Raw genomic sequence first — 16,230 nt, 5'->3', positions numbered from 1 at the left:
AAAAGCTTTTAACTCTTTATTACAGCTAATTGTCTTTCAATCCAAATCACAAAATTATTAACACAAAATTATGAACACAGAAATGAAAATGAGTTTTGAAAAAAAATCCTGAAATTTTAATATGGATGTACCGAGATTTTGCTCGTTGGATACGTTTTTAAACAACTCGGAAGATAACTGGTATGAAACGGAAAGTCATGTATTATTCTCTATTGGTCCTATAGTTAGAGTTGTACAATGGTCTAAAATAGCGGTTCCCATTTAGAATGTACATGTATGCAAAACACCAGACGAAACCATATCGTAAGTTTTTGGATGGAGAATATGGAAATGTTTTGACAAATTGCGGAAAAGCCTGAAGCACTATACAGATGAATAAATTAACATTTCCCTTATATCCATTGTAATTTAACGTCATCCATTTGGTCCAGTTGTAGCAATGAATGAATGAATGAATGAATGAATGTTTAACGACACCCCAGCACGAAAAATACATCGGCTATTGGGTGTCAAACTATGGTAATGCAAACAAATAAAGTGATGATCAACATCAATACAAGAATTCAAGATTTAAATAAAAACAGTGTAAAGAACTGTGCAAAAATACAAATATCACAGATAAATACTGCCTTTTACTCAAAATTTCAATTTTGTGCTGTACTGGCCATTCTCAAAGAGAATGTTACACCCCTGCACCACAGAGGTTACAGCATGCGCAGGGGCAGTCGTACCAATGCGAGTTTGTGCATATCTTGATGAATTTAAAAATTACGTTGTCATGGAATATCATACCTGATGATATCACTTTATATTGGTACTCTTGTCTTACTGAGCGTTATTGTTTAAGAACAAAAAAATTATTTCAAATAAAATATGAATTTTTATTGTTATTATAAGCCTGTATGATTCAAAGTTAACTATAAGTATTGTCTGTTACTTCTTTTACGTTCATCTGGGTATGACAAAAAAAGAAAGAAAAGCAGCCGCAAACTTGTGACAACGGCTTCACCGATCCACTAGTTTGTGGATGATTTGTTTTGTTCATACCCTGATGAACGGAAAAACAATGTAACGGACAATCCTTAATTAAAAATCAGGAATTCTAGATAAATTTGAAATTCTAGATAAATCTGGAAAACTTTAATACATGTACCAGAAAACAAGTAACTACTGGTACACATATTATAGTTAATTTGGTAAAAATAACTCTTTGTTTATACAGACCGATCCGATAAAGGAAAACGCTATTGCCAACATAACAACAATTTCTGAGCAGATGAGTCTTGTCTTGAAGGTGTGGCGAATTGCACGGCCAAACGAACATTTTTCAGCACCATGTTTTCTCCTTTCTTTTTCCCAGAATTCCCCAAGTCTGAAACGTAAGAAAGAAAGAAAGAAAAATTGTATTCAATGCTGCACTCAGCACATTTTAACTATGGTTATATGGTGTTGGACATATGGTCAAGGACCACACAGATATTGAGAGAGGAAACCTGCTGTCACCACTTCATGGGCTACATTTTTCTATTTGTAGCAAGGGATACTCAGAGAAGAAACCTGCTGTCACCACTTCATGGGCTTCACTTCTTTTGTATGCATCATCCTGCAGACAGGATAGTACATACCATGGCCTTTGTTATACCAGTTGTGGAGCACTGGCAAGAACAAGAAATAACCCAATGGGCTCACAGATGGGAACTGACCATCACCTTAGACCGACTGTGCATCATGTGAACACTTTATCCCTAAGCTGTAGCCTCAACACGAAATGTATTGTGTAAAGGTACTTATTAGCCATATGGTTAAAAATATCCTGGTACACATCAAAGTGATGCGTCCCACTAGAACGCCAAGTGGTACATAACACTTCAACATCACATACTGATGTCATTGATTGGCGCACTACAACCATACAGGAATGTCAACCAAACAAGTTGAGTGATATAAATTAACATCGATTATGGGTAATGCATAGGATATTAAACTCACTACCATTTCATATCATGTTTATGTCGCTCATGAAATAATTTTCATTGTCATGCAGTCACTAAAGCTTGTGACAACTGAAAATTATTTCACTCAGGACATAAACATGATACGAAATGGAAGCTTGTTTAACATCCTATAATTATGAGATAATGCCAGTAACAAGATTTAATAGGCTTTTTTAATACAGGGGCCTGTAACATTAACGAAATGTAGCTTAATGACATTCAACTGATAAAAAAAAGATGGATGCAAGATTATTTTAAGGGAGAGGGTGTTATATTTAAAAAGGGCCGTTACAATATTCAGGGAGGGTATGCAATGTTTATAAATGGCACCTAGAGTATTTAAAAGTACACAAACATGCATCTTCTTCAGAACCAACAAGCTGGCAAGATATTACATACTTGTATGTTCACCACAAAAGAATACGTTTAAAAAAAATATTTCTCTATTAGTTGGTATTTTTAGGACACTCAAAATTTGGGGGACAGAATGCACACATTCTCCCCCTCCCCCAACTCTCTCCCCCTCCCCTAACTCTCTCCCCCTCCACCAACTCTCCCCCCTCCCCCAACTCTCCCCCCTCCCCCAACTCTCCCCCATGGATCTGTGCTTGTATTGGGTGGTAAAGCATCCACCTAATGCACGGTCAGTCTAGGATCGATCCAAATCAGTGGGCCCAGTGGACTATTTCTCATTCCAGCTAGTGCACCACAACTGGTATATCAAAGGCTGTGGTATGTGCTATCCTGTCTGTGGGATATGGTGCATATAAAAGATCTTTTGCTAATAATGGAAAAATGTAATGGGTTTCCTCTCTAACACTATATCTCATTCCACCCAGTGTACCACGCCTATTGTATTACAGGCCATGGTATGTGCTATCCTATCTGTGGGATGGTGAATATAAAAGATCTCTTGCTACTAATGGAAAAATGTAGATTTCCTCTCTAAAACTATATGTCAAAATTACCAAATGTTTGACATCCAAATTAATAGCTGATGATGAATAAATCAGTGTGCTCTAGTTAGGTGTCATACAACAAAACAAACTTTAACTATGCATTTAAATATATGCACTACCCAAACAGGGAACATTTTGTTTTCAAAATCATGATTAGCCTCAGTTGAAAATTGATTAGCAACTACTGTTCAATGTTTTAAAATTGTGTAGCGATCTCTGAAACTTACATAGCGAATCACGACACGATATTGAACCAAATGTTCCCTGCCGAAGTGTTGAGACGTATTTGTCGACATTGTACTGGGATGTGCTCTAGAGGTTTGCTTTGTTTAATGACACCACTAGAGCTCATTGATTTATTAATCATCGGCTACTGGATGTCAAACATATAGTCATTTTGACACAGTCATAGAGAGGAAACCCACTATATTTTTCCATTAGTAGCAAGTGATCTTTTTTATGCACCATCCCATAGATAGGATAACACATGCCACGGTCTTTGATATACCAGTCGTGGAGCACTGGTTGGAACGAGAAATAGGCTAACAGGCCCACCGACAGTGCTCTAGAGGTGTCGTTAAACAAAACCCAGCTTTAACTGTGCTTGTATGTACCTGTATGTGGGCAGCTCTAAGTGTTAAGACATACCTGTCAACATTGTACTGGGCTGTGCTCTAGAGGTGTCGTTAAACAAACCCAACTTGAACTGTGCCTGTATATATGTGGGCCACTCTAAGTAATGACATACCTGTCAACATTGTACTGGGCTGTGCTCTAGAGGTGTCGTTAAACAAACCCCAACTTTAACTGTGCCTGTATATATGTGGGCCACTCTAAGTAATGACATACCTGTTGTACTGGGCTGTGCTCTAGAGGTGTCGTTAAACAAACCCCAACTTTAACTGTGCCTGTATATATGTGGGTTGCTCTAAGTGTTAAGACATACATGTCAACATTGTACTGGGCTGTGCTCTAGAGGTGTCGTTAAACAAACCCCAACTTTAACTGTGCCTGTATATACGTGGGCCACTCTAAGTAATGACATACCTGTCAACATTGTACTGGGCTGTGCTCTAGAGGTGTTGTTAAACAAACCCAACTTTAACTGTGCCTGTATATATGTGGGCCACTCTAAGTAATGACATACCTGTCAACATTGTACTGGGCTGTGCTCTAGAGGTGTTGTTAAACAAACCCAACTTCAACTGTGCCTGTATATATGTGGGCCACTCTAAGTAATGACATACCTGTTGTACTGGGCTGTGCTCTAGAGGTGTTGTTAAACAAACCCAACTTGAACTGTGCCTGTATATATGTGGGCCACTCTAAGTAATGACATACCTGTTGTACTGGGCTGTGCTCTAGAGGTGTTGTTAAACAAACCCAACTTTAACTGTGCCTGTATATATGTGGGCCACTCTAAGTAATGACATACCTGTCAACATTGTACTGGGCTGTGCTCTAGAGGTGTCGTTAAACAAACCCAACTTTAACTGTGCCTGTATATATGTGGGCCATTCTAAGTAATGACATACCTGTCAACAGTGTACTGGGCTGTGCTCTAGAGGTGTTGTTAAACAAACCCAACTTTAACTGTGCCTGTATATATGTGGGCCACTCTAAGTAATGACATACCTGTCAACATTGTACTGGGCTGTGCTCTAGAGGTGTTGTCAAACAAACCCAACTTCAACTGTGCCTGTATATATACTCTTCAAAAAAAGAAACGCAAAAGGGTACAAATGGGTTATAACTCCGATTTTATGTTTCCTACCGGTTCATGCTTTGTGAATATAAGGTCATTGCATGTCCCAAACACATTCCCACGGTTACATTCGATAAAACGCAGCTACTGTACAATAAAGTTCCAAAATGTGAATATTCGCAAAAACGCAGCCACGTGCAAACCATGTCACCACTGCACGTGCGTTGTCTGCACGTGCAACATGAACACCGACAGTATAAAAGTGCAGGGTGTTCGCTTGCCTGGCCTCTGTATCTGGCCGGCAGTTGACAATCCAGGACATGCCACGTCTCAGTGAACCGCAGAGAAACAATGCCATCGGCCGACTAGACGCAGGCGAATCCAGAACGGCCGTTGCCAGGGCATTCCATGTGTCCCCAAGCACCATCTCCAGACTGTGGGACCGTTACCAGCAACATGGATCAACAAGTGACCTCCCTAGATCCGGTCGACCACGGGTCACTACCCCCGGGCAGGACCGCTACATCCGGGTACGCCACCTTCGGGAACGATTGACTACTGCCACCTCCACAGCCGCAGAAATACCAGGTTTGCGCAGGATATCCGACCAGACCGTACGGAACCGCCTACGTGAGGTAGGAATTCGTGCCAGACGTCCAGTTCGAGGTGTCATCTTAACACCACAACACCGTCGACTCCGACTGCAGTGGTGCCAGATTCATCGACAATGGCCTCAACTGCGATGGAGACAGGTGTGGTTCAGTGACGAGTCCCGATTTCTGCTCCGACGTCATGATGGAAGATGTCGCGTGTATAGGCGTCGTGGTGAACGTTATGTGGCAAACTGCGTGCAGGAAGTGGACAGATTCGGCGGGGGTAGTGTCATGGTGTGGGCAGCCATCTCACACACTGGCAGAACTGACCTGGTCCACGTGCAGGGCAACCTGAATGCACAGGGCTACATTGACAAGATCCTCCGGCCACACATCGTTCCAGTTATGGCCAACGCCAACGCAGTGTTCCAACATGACAACGCCAGGCCTCACACAGCACGTCTCACAGCGGCTTTCCTACAGAACAACAACATTAATGTCCTTCCTTGGCCATCGATATCACCGGATTTGAACCCAATTGAGCATCTATGGGACGAGTTGGACCGACGCCTCCGACAGCGACAACCACGGCCCCAGACCCTGCCCGAGCTGGCAGCAGCCTTGCAGGCCGAGTGGGCCACCATCCCCCGGAACGTCATCCGTACTCTGGTTGCTTCAATGGGCAGGCGGTGCCAGGCAGTTGTCAACACGCGGAGGCCACACCCGGTATTGACTCCAGATGACCTTGACCTTGGTGGTGTGTCCTATCACTTACTCACAATGGACTAGAGTGAATTGTGAACAATCCTGCAACATTTGGTAATTATCAGACTCACCATTCAATAATTAAATCAATTCTCCAAATGTTACGACAATGTGGTTTTGCGTTTCTTCTTTTGAAGAGTATATGTGGGCCACTCTAAGTAATGACATACCTGTCAACATTGTACTGGGCTGTGCTCTAGAGGTGTCGTTAAACAAACCCAACCTCAACTATGCCTGTATATATGTGGGCCACTCTAAGTAATGACATACATGTCAACATTGTACTGGGCTGTGCTCTAGAGGTGTCGTTAAACAAACTCAACTTTAACTGTGCCTGTATATATGTGGGCCACTCTAAGTAATGACATACCTGTCAACATTGTACTGGGCTGTGCTCTAGAGGTGTCGTTAAACAAACTCAACTTTAACTGTGCCTGTATATATGTGAGCCACTCTAAGTAATGACATACCTGTCAACATTGTACTGGGCTGTGCTCTAGAGGTGTCGTTAAACAAACCCAACTTCAACTGTGCCTGTATATATGTGGGCCACTCTAAGTAATGACATACCTGTTGTACTGGGCTGTGCTCTAGAGGTGTCATTAAACAAACCCCAGCTTTAACTGTGCCTGTATATATGTGGGTTGCTCTAAGTGTTAAGACATACCTGTCAACATTGTACTGGGCTGTGTCCTCCTCCCACCACGTCAAGCACAGAACGGACCCTATCCCACGCCGATACAGGGACCACATAATAGGGGTCAGCCATGACAGGGTCGCAATGGAGAAGATCCCTATCCTCGTAATAGGGATCCTGTCAATTCCAAGTTGACTGGACCTAAAAAGAAATAAATATTATAAAGACTTCAATGTAAATTGTTTTTTAAAACATGGAATATAGTTTTGACCAGAAAGATATTAGCAAGATAGGTCATGCATTCATAGTACATAAGGATCTCTTCAATACCATAGTTGACTGGAACTAAAAATAAATAAATAAATATAAAGATTTCAATGTAAAAAGAATAAAACACAGAATATAGTTTTGAGGAGAAAGATGAATATATTAGTAAGACAGGCCATGCAAAGACAGTAACAAGGATTCCTTTAATACCAAGTTGACAAGAACTATAAAAATAAATAAATATTCAAAAGATTTAAGTGTTTAAAAAAAAAGAAGAAAAAAGTAAAATTTGTCTTTAACAAGAAAGCAGAAAGAAATATATGTATAACATACATTTTGAAACAAAAAGCCTAAACTGCCAAACAGGATGCAATGTAATCTGATAAAACTAGACTGTTAACATATTCAGGAAATATGATTGCTTCAATGTGCTTAACTTAAAGTGCAGTTTCCCCTTGCCATATAACATCATTTACTATTAAGCTGGTCTGCCCTTGCCATATCATAACATCATTTACTATCAAGCTGGTATGCCCGTGTCATATTATAACATCATTTACTATTAAACTGGTCTGCCCTCGCCATATCATAACATCATTTACTATTAAGCTGGTCTGGCCTCGCCATATCATAACATCATTTACTATTAAGCTGGTCTGCCCTCGCCATATCATAACATCATTTACTATTAAGCTGGTCTGCCCTCGCCATATCATAACATCATTTACTATCAAGCTGGTATGCCCGTGTCATATTATAACATCATTTACTATTAAACTGGTCTGCCCTTGCCATATCATAACATCATTTACTATTAAGCTGGTCTGCCCTCGCCATATCATAACATCATTTACTATTAAGCTGGTCTGCCCTTGCCATATCATAACATCATTTACTATTAAACTGGTCTGCCCTTGCCATATAATAACATCATTTACTATCAAGCTGGTATGCCCATGTCATATAATAACATCATTTACTATCAAGCTGGTATGCCCGTGTCATATTATAACATCATTTACTATTAAACTGGTCTGCCCTTGCCATATAATAACATCATTTACTATTAAGCTGGTCTGCCCTTGCCATATAATAACATCATTTACTATTAAACTGGCCTGCCCTCGCCATATTATAACCTCAATTAACTATTTAAGCTAGACTGCCCATACCATGTTATAACTGGCCTCGGTGGTGTCGTGATTAAGCCATTGGACAAAAGGCTGGTAGGTACAGGGTCTGCAGGCCAGGACCGGCTCCCACCAAGAGCAAGTTTTAACAACTCAGTGGGTAGGTGTAAGACCACTACACCCTATTCTCTCTCACTAAACACTAACAACTAACCCACAGTCCTGGACAGACAGCCCAGATAGCTAAGGTGTGTGACCAGGACACCTTGAACCTTACTTGGATATAAGCAAGAAAATAAGTGCAGAAGAATGTATTTACAACATTTATTTAAATCAAAGACAACCGTAGTCCAACATATTAAATATAACAAAACAGACAACATACTTAACACAATTACCACATTTGAAAATGAAAATTGATACAGAACTTTGTAGATTCGAATACTGTAGAAAAATACATTATAGCTGTTGGTTTTTCTCATTTTCCTTTTTAAAAATCAGGGCAACCTAATTGTGACCTCAGATTTCCTTTTTAAAAATCAGGGCAACCTAATTGTGACCTCAGATTTTCTTTTTAAAAATCAGGGCAACCTAATTGTGACCTCAGATTTTTATGTTTAAGGTGAGCTATCACTCTCACTCCCCTGATTTTTAGCTCCCTTTACCATGCAAATTTATACGGTATCTACTATCCTTAAAGGGACGATCCTGAATAAAAGCCTTAAAACACATTGCTATACAATCTTAAAGGGACAGACCCTAGTTTTTAAATACTAATAAAAAAATGTTTACTGTTAAAGCCGATTATCATCACTGAAATCAAACTTTACTTTCATATTTTGTTCAGATTATCCATTTCCATACAACTGAAGTGTTTCCGGTCATCCTGATGTTTCTAATAGCACAAAATGCATTTTTCATATTTTTAAAAACGCACGTGCATCTGAGAGGTAACGGTTATGGGTTCGTGTTTTAGTCTACTTTTAAGGGTATTTCAACGTCACAGACTCTGTTGTATCCAAATTAGTTACAGGTTTGTAAATTAACCAAACTTAGTGTCCATTGTTACGGGTTGAAACTAGGGTCAAGGTGAAAAATCTGCCTTAGTGTTTAAAAAAACAGGGTCTCTCCCTTTAATACAAACCTGTGATGTAACACTATTGTTCTAGGTGTAGATTATTTTTCAAGAATCAACACCTGTGAAACAATGTAATTTGAACTTTTTAGTAGTTTAGGTCAGGGATTCGAACCCACTACTGACAGAATTTGTACACTGTAAACAAGTAAATATGAAATCAGAGGTTACACGCTCAGCACGTGCATCACGCTTAATGCCAGCTATCCACTGCTGAAGTTTTCTTGACCGAATCCTTCAGGTTAGGTCTGAAACGATCCTACCGTTTTAGGTTATTAGTTTTGTAAATATTCTTTGCCATTTTAACCAATACTTTCATTTAAAAAGATCAAATAGAAGTTAATTTAGCAGTCATATAATGTTTTTTTTTAATGAATAATGGATTAAGTTGCAAAATGCACTCGGAAGCTAGTATAGATTCATGAGAAATAATTATAGGATATTAAATGAGCTATCATTTCATATCATATTTATGTCCCGAGTGAAATAATTTTTAATTGTCACGAACTTTAGCAAGTTTAATATCCTATTTATTACCCATAATCATCTTAATTTATATCACTCATCTCGTTTTGTTGACATTCCTGTAAGGTTGGTGTACGCCAATCGATGACGTCAAAAGTGTTACGTCCCACTTGGCGTTCTAGTGGGACGTATCACTTTGATATGTACCAAGGTATTTTTAAACATATGGGTAATAATTATAACTCTCCCATATGGGGCTCTTGAATTATTTTTCACGAATCTACACCTCCATTCTCCATTAATTATGTAGTACAGCGAAACCCTCTAAATTGGTCAGCCACAAAACCAAGTAAAAATCATTCTGTACCGATATTTAATTCTCTGCAGAAAATGTTGGGGTTTTTTGCTGTGGACTATTTTTTTTTTTTGGGGGGTGGGGGGGGGGGGGGGGAGACATGGCATGTTTTTTTTTAACACAGAATACATTTTCTCAATTGCAGGTGTTGTGATATACATGTATTATCACATGGTGCCCAGGGGCTGCACAGTGTAACACATAGTGGTACGGCTTGAGGTTGCCATGCAGACTCCTTTCAAATTCACCTGTGAAGGATATTTTCACAGATATAACAAACACAAACACACACACACACACACACACACATACAAACACCTACACACACACACACACACACTCTCACACCATACACACACACACACACACACACACACACACATACAAACACACACACACACACACTCACACCACATACACACACACACACACACACAAAGCGGTATGGCCATGCCGTATCTCTTTGAAAAGTAGTATGGCCCTGGCCGTACCGTCTGCGCCGCCCCTGGTGCCCGATATACTGACCCATGTCTGGCGTACGTCTGGTTGATCGACCGGAAACCAGCCTTTCCTTCCGACGAGTGCGAGGGTTTACCATGGACATCCATTCACGGTTTCTGCCTCTCCTCACTGGGCATTATGTTGATGATCTCTGCCCTGCTAATTACACAAGAAAGAAAGAAATGTTTTATTTAACGATGCACTCAGCACATTTTGTTTACAATTATATGGCGTCAGACAAATGGTTAAGGATCACACAGATATTGAGAGGAAACCTGCTGTTGCCACTTCACGAGCTACTCTTTTCGATTAGCAGAAGGGATCTTTTATATGCACCATCCCACAGACAGGATAGTACATACCACAGCTTTTGATATACCAGCTGTGGTGCACTGGCTGGAATGAGTAATAGCCCAATGGTAACACCGACAGGGATCGATCCCAGACCAACCGCGCATAGAACGAGCGTTTTACCACTGGGCTACATCTCGCCCCAATTACACAACAAGTTTAAAGTTTGCTTTCTTTAACAACACCACTAGAGCACATTGATTAATTAATCATCGGCTATTGGATGTCAAACATTTGGTAATTCTGACTCAGAGGAAACCCGCTACATTTTTCCAAGGGATCTTTTATATGGACTTTCCCAGACAGGAAAGTACATACCATGACCTTTGACCAGTTGTGGTGCACTGGTTGGAATGAGAAAAAACCACGATCAGTTGAATGGATCCACTGAGGTGGTTCGATCCTGCAATGCATGCAGCTACTTCAAGCGAGTACTCAAACGACCAAGTTAAAATCCCGCCAATGATACAACAAATAATGTAAAGTAGTATCAGAGCTTCTCTAATATTTTATAAAATTCACTAGCCATGGGATCAGTGATTTTAAAAATGTACTAGCTACGATTAAAAATTCACTAGCCCTACTTTTCTTTAAGTTAATACAATTTTACTAAATAATAGTAATAATGAGATATGTCACCTAACATTGGGGGTTGGGGTGGGGGAAGGATATTCATATTTACAAAATAGACTGAAATATTTTTTTCACTAGCCATCGGGCATGGCAGTAGTAGTTATTTACTAGCCCAACACTGAACAGCAATAGCCATGGGAGTGGGGCTACCATATAATCTAGAAGCCCTGGTATCACCATGACCAGAAAACAAGAATCTCTTACTGACAGCAGGACACATTAATATTTCACATGCAGGGCTCGAACTTAACGACGGCAATTGCCGTCATTGAGCTAAATATTGCCATAGGTCAGGGACATTACCAAGCTCCTCAATGATGGCAATATGTTTACGACTGGTGTACATTATCTGCCAATATATACCATTAGGGTATTTAAAATATGTCTACATACTGCAACATAAACCCCTCAGTTATCGGTTTGCTTCAAAAGTCTCTCTGTTTCAATTGCCATGGGCAGGCTTTAAATTGCCGTTTCACCCAGACAAATTCTCAATTTTGAGCCCTGACATAACAGGGCTAGCTCTGCCACTTGCTAAATTACCCAACTACAAATTTTAAAAACCACTGGTGAATTTTATTTCAATTTAGAAAAAATATTTCATGTAATAATTGGTATTTTGTTAATTAGAAAATAACTCTGGTTTTGTATTTTTTAGATAATTTAGTGAACTATTTTGCCCACCCAGAGCTATAACTCTGACATATGAACCGTCATTCTGTTCGCGTTGTCAGTTACGCAAATTTAAATTCACGAGAACCTCCAATTGGTTACGTAGTGAACTAATGCTCATTACGTAAGTTTGTTTTGTTTTGTTTAACAACACCACTAGAGCACATTGATTTGTTAATCATCGGCTATTGAATGTCAAACATATGGTCATTTAGACACAGTCATAGAGCAGGGATGTCATTAATAGCCGACACCCAGCGAATTTTCGCTGGCTATCGAATCAATTGTCGCCGGGTATCGAACTTTCAATAAACAATGCTTGTCGACTTTTTGTTGATTAATGGCCGCCTATAATTTGATTTTCACCTGCTATTTTTATTTTTAATGACATCACTGTAGAGAGGAAACCGGCTACATTTTTCCAATAGTAGCAAGGGATATTTTATATGCACCATCCCACAGACAGGACTGCACATACCACAGCCTTTGATGTACCAGTCGTGGTGCACTGGCTGGAATGAGAAATAGCCCAATGGGCCCACCGATGGGGCCTCATTATGAAAGTCAATTTATCAAAGTATCAAACAAACAAAAAACCTGTTCATTGAAAATATTTTCAGTATTTTTATTATATATCAGATTTTGCTTACACATACAGTTTCAGGTGAAAGCACTGACATCAAAATACAAAAGACCAGTGTACATAATTCATGTGTCCGAGGAGTGGGACGTAGTCCAGTGGTAAAGCGTTCGCTTGATGCGCAGTCGGTCTGGGATCGATCCCCGTTGGTGGGCCCATTGGGCTATTTCTCACTTCAGCCAGAGCACCACGACTGGTATATCAAAGGCAGTGGTATGTGTTATCCTGTCTGTGGGATGGAGCATATAAAAGATCCCTTGCTGCTAATCGAAAAGAGTAGCCCATGTAGAAGTGGTGACAGCGGGTTTCCTCTCTCACTATCTATGTGGTCCTTAATCATATTTTCGATGCCATATAACTATAAATACAATGTGTTGAGTGCGTTGTTAAATAAAACATCTCCTTCCTTCATGTAACTGAACAATGGTTACCTTGGTAAAAAGAATTATGTGAACAGATTTGAGATATCTCGTTGTGGCAGTTTTGAAAGGTTTTTGTCACAGATAAAATGTTCACCTACATATATTTTGAGCACGCCTACAGCAATTTTTAAAAAAGTAACTTTTGTAACAAATAAATGCAAAATTAAAATCCTAAAATTATTTCCTCCAAATGACAGCAATAATTTGTATCCAGCATCAAGAACCTGCCATCTGTAAAGCCCCTGGCAATTAATATCACAGCAATTGCCTTCAGTCCCCACTTTAAAGTTCATGCCCTGTGTCAAAAGTTTACATCCTTTAATTTACATCCATTAATCACTGCAATAAGGATGGGACCTATAGCCCAGTGGTAAAGCGCACGCTTAATGTGCTGGTCAGTCTAGGATTGATCACCATCGGTAGGCCCATTGGGCTATGACTCGTAACAGCCAAGGCACCAGGACTGGTATATCAAAGGCCATGGTATGTATTATCCTGTCTGTGGGATGGTGCATATAAAAGATCCCTTGCTACTAATGGGGAAAAATGTAGCGGGTTTCCTCTATGACTGTGTCAAAAATGATCATAGGCCTATGTTTGGCATCCAATAGCCGATGATTAATAAATCAATGTACTCTAGTGGTGTCATTTTTTTCTTTGCAATAATTCACTGACCTGCACTGTACATATAGTTTAAGTTTATTTTGTTCAAGGACACATTGATTTATTAATCATTGGCTATTGGATGTCAAATATTTGATAATTTTGACATATAGTCTTAGAGAGGAAACTTGCTACATTTTTACATTAATTGTAGCTACAGATTGTTTATATGCACCATCTCACAGACAGGATAGCACATACCACAGATTTTGATATACCAGTCGTGGTGCACTGGCTGGAACGAGAAATGACCCAATGTCGCCCACTTCATGGGCTACTCTTTTCGATTAGCAGTAAGGGATCTTTTATATACACCATCCTATAGACAGGATAGTACATACCATGGCCTTTGTTACACCAGTTATGGGGCATTGGATGGAATGAGAAATAGCCAACTGGGCTCACCGACGGGGATTGATCCTAGATTGATTGCTTTAACACTGGGCTACATCCTGCACCCAAAAACCTCATTGGGCACAGGCTGTAACCCGGCACAGGCTATAACCCGGCACAGGCTGTAACCCGGCACAGGCTGTAACCCGGCACAGGCTGTAACCCGGCACAGGCTGTAACCCGGCACAGGCTGTAACCCGGCACAGGCTATAGGCTATAACCCGGCACAGGCTATAACCCCCTCCCCTAACAATGTCTGGCACACAATCCTGAAAGGGACATTCCTGAGTTTGCTGCATTGTAAGATGTTTGAGACTAATAAATATTTCTACGATTAAACTTACATACTAAATATAGTTGTTGTTTTTAGAATATTCGTGTCTGTATAGTCAATGTGTTTCTGGTCATCTTAATATTTGTAAGAAGCCCAAACTGGATTTTGTCTTCAAATAATTTCGTACGTATGAAAAAATATATTTTAGGAAATAAAATAAAATTTAACCTAGTACAAATATTAGAACGATCAGAAATACGTTTAATATACAGCCACTAATATTTTATGCAGAAACATATCTTTGATATACATGTAATTACAATCGTTAAAAATTGCAGCAAACTCAGGAATGTCCCTTGAAGGCTAACTTTGAAAATAAATAGTTTTTGCCTAACCTGAATAAAAAACGGTAGGACTTTCCTTTGGCACTGTCATGTATAAAGAACATTATAAATACTTATCAAAAATAGAGTTAATGTTAGGGTAACGGTTTGTGACAGTGCCAAAAATAGAGTTAGTGTTAGGGTAAGGGTTTGTGACAGTGCCAAACATAGAGTTAGTGTTAGGGTAAGGGTTTGTGACAGTGCCAAAGGCAAGTCCTTCCTAAAAAACAAAACATACATGGCTTACCTACCCTACATCATATACTACTTTTTAATTACAGAAAATATAAACCAACTAAAAATATAACCCTCGCCACAACCACTAGTAAAACTTACTGAAATGTTGAGTTATCTATAGGAAATTATAAAATATAACAATTAAAAACAAATCAACAAGAAAAGGTATTATTTTAAATTACAAAAGTGTAACATTTATTTGTAAAATAACAATAATAAAATTGTTATTAAAAATTATTATTGAGTACTGTTATCAACAGTTTTTAGTCTAAATGTTATTCCAGTGCCATTTAGGCCCACCTAAAGAGATTACATACGAACCTATTGGTAACTATAAACAATATTGTAAAACGTTTGGCCTGAGGTTATTTCCGGTATTATAAACACACAGCATGACGACAGGATGCACTCGTGACCCTAAGTTAGACCTCCGACATCACTGTAGTATCTTCTATGATCTCGTCCTGTCATTCACGTTCACCCAAAACCACAGTTTAAAAAACCATGACGCTACTTGCTAAAAATAAATCCGGCCACAAACATTATAAAATAAGCCAGGGCCATATGATATTATGACGTAGAAAACATTTACATTATGATTTTGCAACTTTCGGCACAACTTATTGATAATTTTAAAAGAGAGACATATATGGAAAGAATGTCATCGTTCTTAATTAGGGCGAAACGCGCCTGTCATTGTTTATAAAAACAAAGATTTCACAATACTTACGCCACAGAATTCTATAATGACTTTTCCGAACATTCGCGTTCCAAAGATGTCCTTCACCTTGGTTTCTCAGTAGCCTTTGCCTTCTGTGGAATTTTGGCGCGCAAAACAAAGTTATATATTATATACTACACGTGCTACTAAACAATGACCCCGTTGCACTTAACAAAAGTACATTGTTATACTTTAGACCACTATTTTACTAGATTATTACTATGTTGTTGTTATTATTATTAGTATTATTGTTATAGAAACAATATAATTATTTATTCAGTAAATGAAGCAGATTGGCAAACAGGCGGTATATATTATACTTTGACTGCTGCATT

At 39.2% G+C, this 16,230-nt stretch overlaps 1 protein-coding gene across 1 annotated transcript in view; it reads right to left on the bottom strand.

Annotated features, from left to right (window-relative positions):
* Positions 1 to 16,009, bottom strand: part of LOC121368709 (multidrug resistance-associated protein 5-like) — an 83,086-nt gene extending 67,077 nt beyond the window's left edge. The window contains exons 1-4 of the mRNA XM_041493458.1: positions 15,905 to 16,009; positions 10,531 to 10,665; positions 6,684 to 6,854; positions 1,225 to 1,372 (exon numbers count right to left, since the gene is read on the bottom strand). Coding sequence (XP_041349392.1) covers positions 1,225 to 1,372; positions 6,684 to 6,854; positions 10,531 to 10,613 — 402 coding nt within the window. The 5' untranslated portion in view covers positions 10,614 to 10,665; positions 15,905 to 16,009. The remainder of the gene's footprint in view (positions 1 to 1,224; positions 1,373 to 6,683; positions 6,855 to 10,530; positions 10,666 to 15,904) is intronic.
* Positions 16,010 to 16,230: the final 221 nt, after the last annotated feature.

This window comes from Gigantopelta aegis, chromosome 1 (genome assembly GCF_016097555.1).
Source record: "Gigantopelta aegis isolate Gae_Host chromosome 1, Gae_host_genome, whole genome shotgun sequence".
NCBI classification, from domain to species: Eukaryota; Metazoa; Mollusca; class Gastropoda; order Neomphalida; family Peltospiridae; genus Gigantopelta; species Gigantopelta aegis.
The sequence above is the reverse complement of the archived record's forward strand: the minus strand, read 5'-3'. Positions and strand labels throughout refer to the sequence as shown.